Source organism: Rutidosis leptorrhynchoides, chromosome 1, assembly GCF_046630445.1.
Source record: "Rutidosis leptorrhynchoides isolate AG116_Rl617_1_P2 chromosome 1, CSIRO_AGI_Rlap_v1, whole genome shotgun sequence".
Lineage (NCBI taxonomy): Eukaryota > Viridiplantae > Streptophyta > Magnoliopsida > Asterales > Asteraceae > Rutidosis > Rutidosis leptorrhynchoides.
In genome coordinates this window covers 708,043,891-708,047,183 of record NC_092333.1, presented here as the reverse complement: position 1 = coordinate 708,047,183, position 3,293 = coordinate 708,043,891, and the positions used below count along the sequence as shown (strand labels likewise).

Below are 3,293 nucleotides of genomic sequence, written 5' to 3'. Positions count from 1 at the left end.
TATCTTTTAATTCAGTCGATAATTATTATTAAACATATATCGAAACAAATACGTTCATGTAAAGTATTATACATCTAATACTTCGTTAACATCTTTAAATAATATTTATATATCATTATATATGCACATCAAGTTAAATATAATTGTTCGTGAATCGTTGGGGATAGTCGAAGGGTAATTGAATATATGAACATAGTTTCAAAATTTTTGAGACTCAACATTACAGACTTTGCTTATCGTGTCGGAATAATATAAAGATAAATTTTAAATTTGGTCGGAAATTTTCGGGTCGTCACAGTAGGAAGCAGAAGCGGCATTTCAGGAAATGAAAAAGTTGTTAAAAGAGTTACCGACAATGACTGCGCCGATTGCGGGAGAAACATTGATACTATACTTAGCAGCATCAAAAGAAGCAATAAGTTCAGTATTGATAGCAAACAGGGGACAGGTACGCGCTTCAAATAAAAATCTAGTTGTTTCTTATTCAATAGTCATTTATCATATATATATTATGATGTGCGGACAGGTACAAATGCCTGTATATTTTGTTAGCAAAGCTTTAACAGGAAGCGAATTAAACTACCCTGCAATTGAAAAACTGGTTTATGCGCTCGTACATACGGCTAGACGTTTAAGGAGATATTTCTAAGCGCATCCAATAATGGTCCTAACAGACCAGCCAATAAAGCAGGAATGGTAAAAAACAACTTATTGTCAAAAAAACTTAAAATTGCTTGATAAATTCTAGCAAGTTTACATTCGCTGACACTTGTTGAGCAGGTGCTATATAAACCAGAAAATTCTGGTCGCATGGCCAAACGGGCTATTGAATTGGGTGAGCATGAGATAAGCTTCTCACCAAGAAGTGCGGTAAAAGGGCAAGTCCTAGCAGATTATCTGGCTGAAACAGTCAGAGATATCGAAGTCTCGCATGAATCAAAAGAAATACCACCTCCGCCCGAACAGCTGTGGGAAATGCACACAGATGGGGCTTGTGGTCCAGAAGGCGCAGGGGCAAGAATAGTCCTAAAAAGTCCAGAAGGAGAAGAATATACCTTCGGGCTGCGATTTAGCTTCCCCGTCATAAACAATGAAGCTGAGTATGAAGCATTGTTATCTGGAATGCGGGTAGCAAAATATCTGGAGGTAAAAGAACTGTCAGTATATGTTGATTCGCAGTTAGTTGCAAACCAATTCAATGGAATATTTGAAGCACATGATGAATTGATGCAAAAATATTTAAAACTAGTGCAAGAGCTGGCGGTGGACTTCGATTTGTTCCAAATAACTCAGGTTTCAAGAACGTTGAATAAAAAGGCGGATGCGCTTAGTAAGTTAGCCGCCTTAACATTCAGCCATTTTAAGAAAGAAATTTGGGTTGAAGAAGTTAGAGTAAAATCCATTAAGACCGACGGTGTATCAGCCGCAGTTGAAGAAGAGGAGCAGAGTTGGATGACACCAATAGTAGAATTTCTAAGCAAAGGTACATTGCCGATAGATTCAATTGAAGCAAGAAATATTAAGATGAAAGCACCAATGTATTTGTTAGACAGAGAAATTCTATACAGAAAGTCTTTTCTGGGACCTCATTTGCAGTGTCTTAATCCAATTCAAGCAGAATCGATCATACGGGAAGTGCATGAGGGAATGTGCGCTTTGCACTCGGGACACAAAACAGTTGTGTCCAAAATAATGTGTGTAACACCCCGAATTTTAGTCTATCAGAGAATGTTCCTGAAAGTGTCAGTAAATGTGCGCAGCAGAAAGCGCCACTAAAAGTGAGCCTAACACTTATGCAATTTCAGAATTTACATCAGAATCAGAGTTAGGCAAGTTCAGTCCCTGAAATTCAGAGTCAGAATCAGACTGTGCAAAAGGTCACGGCGCGACAGAGAGGGTCGCGGCGCGGCGATTAACTAGTTTCAGAATCAGGAGGCATGTCAAGGCAACCACCAGACCACGTTATATGTCGCGGCGCGACGATGAAGGCGACGGGGCGGCGTTGTTCTGGGCGGACTGGTACCAAGTTTTTGTAATTTTAAATAAGGTTCAAGGGCATTTTGGTCATTTTGCATGTGAGCCAGATTTGAGATCTTAATCTCATCCATTCATTTCATTTCTTCATTTCTTTTTCCTTTTCTTTCACATTTTCCTCTCAAACTTCAAAACCCCATTTGATTCAAAGTGTGATTCGGAAGGGAAGAAGTGGGATTCGATCTTTGGAGCAAGAATAAACGTTGTTCTCCTCGTTCTTAGCTACAAGGTGATACTAGTGGTAAGCTCTAACTCCGAATTTCGTTTTTGTATTCATCATTCAAATTTGGGGCTTTTGATTGTATGATTCATAGATGGAACTCATTTAGTTGTTAATTGAAGATTAACGCCAAGATTCGGGTTTATAAGTGATGAAGGTGGGTTTTAGGTTGGTTAATGATTTAACCATGTTTAAGGCTAGTAAATGGTGTATAATCACTAGTGTTAGTGATTATGGAAGTACTGGAAATCGTTTGGGTGTGTTTGGTTGACTAATTTTGAAATGGGTCAAAATTAGGGTTTTGGTGTCAAATTGGGCAAGACAAGTGTTTAACACTTGTGTTCGGGTTTAATTAGCTTATTAGGACCATTGTCATTAGTGTTAGTGATTATTGGTTAGTTTGGGCGCGGTTTGTGTTTGGAGGTGCAGTTGGGTCGAGATTGCACTAGTTGTCAATTTGGGTTGGTTTGTAAATCCTCCCTAATTGTGTTGTTTGTTATGTGATTAATGGAATAGGTACGTTCCATTGGCGTTTTCGGATTTTGGTTTGGCATCCATCAAGACTTCAAGGTGAGTGTTAATATCCTATGTGCATATGTATGTGTAAGATGGGTGCGGGTCGGGTGAAGTGATTCTCGGCTATAGAGCTCACTTCACATATAGGTGGGTTGATGGACTTGTGTATAGGTCCAATTGGCATGGTTGTGCATTTTGGTTCCACCTTTGGTGAGGTGCACACTTTGTGTGTACGTTATCACATATGCTTGTGATGTGGATTATATAACCCCAATGGCGAAGGGTTGACATTGTGTTGTGGATTGGAATACCCCGATTGATGTGGGTTGTGTTTGGAGAAGTGGAGCACGTGTGGATGCGGATTCACGGTGACGCGTGTAGTTCGGTCATCTTATTGAGGTAGTGATCTCGTGTGGTTACGGATTTACTAAGGCTCGTGTAGTTCGGCCAACCTCGATATTGTTGTGTAATTGAAGATAGTAGTCTCTTGTGGATGCGGATTTACTAAGGCTCATGTAGTTCG

At 39.6% G+C, this 3,293-nt stretch overlaps 1 protein-coding gene across 1 annotated transcript; it reads left to right on the top strand.

Annotated features, from left to right (window-relative positions):
* Window positions 1-975: 975 nt before the first annotated feature.
* LOC139853871 (uncharacterized) lies at window positions 976-1,776 on the top strand. The gene is made up of 2 exons (XM_071843216.1): window positions 976-1,649; window positions 1,761-1,776. The coding sequence occupies exons 1-2, from the start codon at window positions 976-978 to the stop codon at window positions 1,774-1,776; spliced, it is 690 nt and encodes a 229-aa protein (XP_071699317.1).
* Window positions 1,777-3,293: the final 1,517 nt, after the last annotated feature.

What these genes read in the sequence shown, in the direction of transcription:
- LOC139853871 (XM_071843216.1), top strand. Translation starts at nt 976, where the DNA reads ATGCACACAGATGGGGCTTGTGGTCCAGAAGGCGCAGGGGCAAGAATA.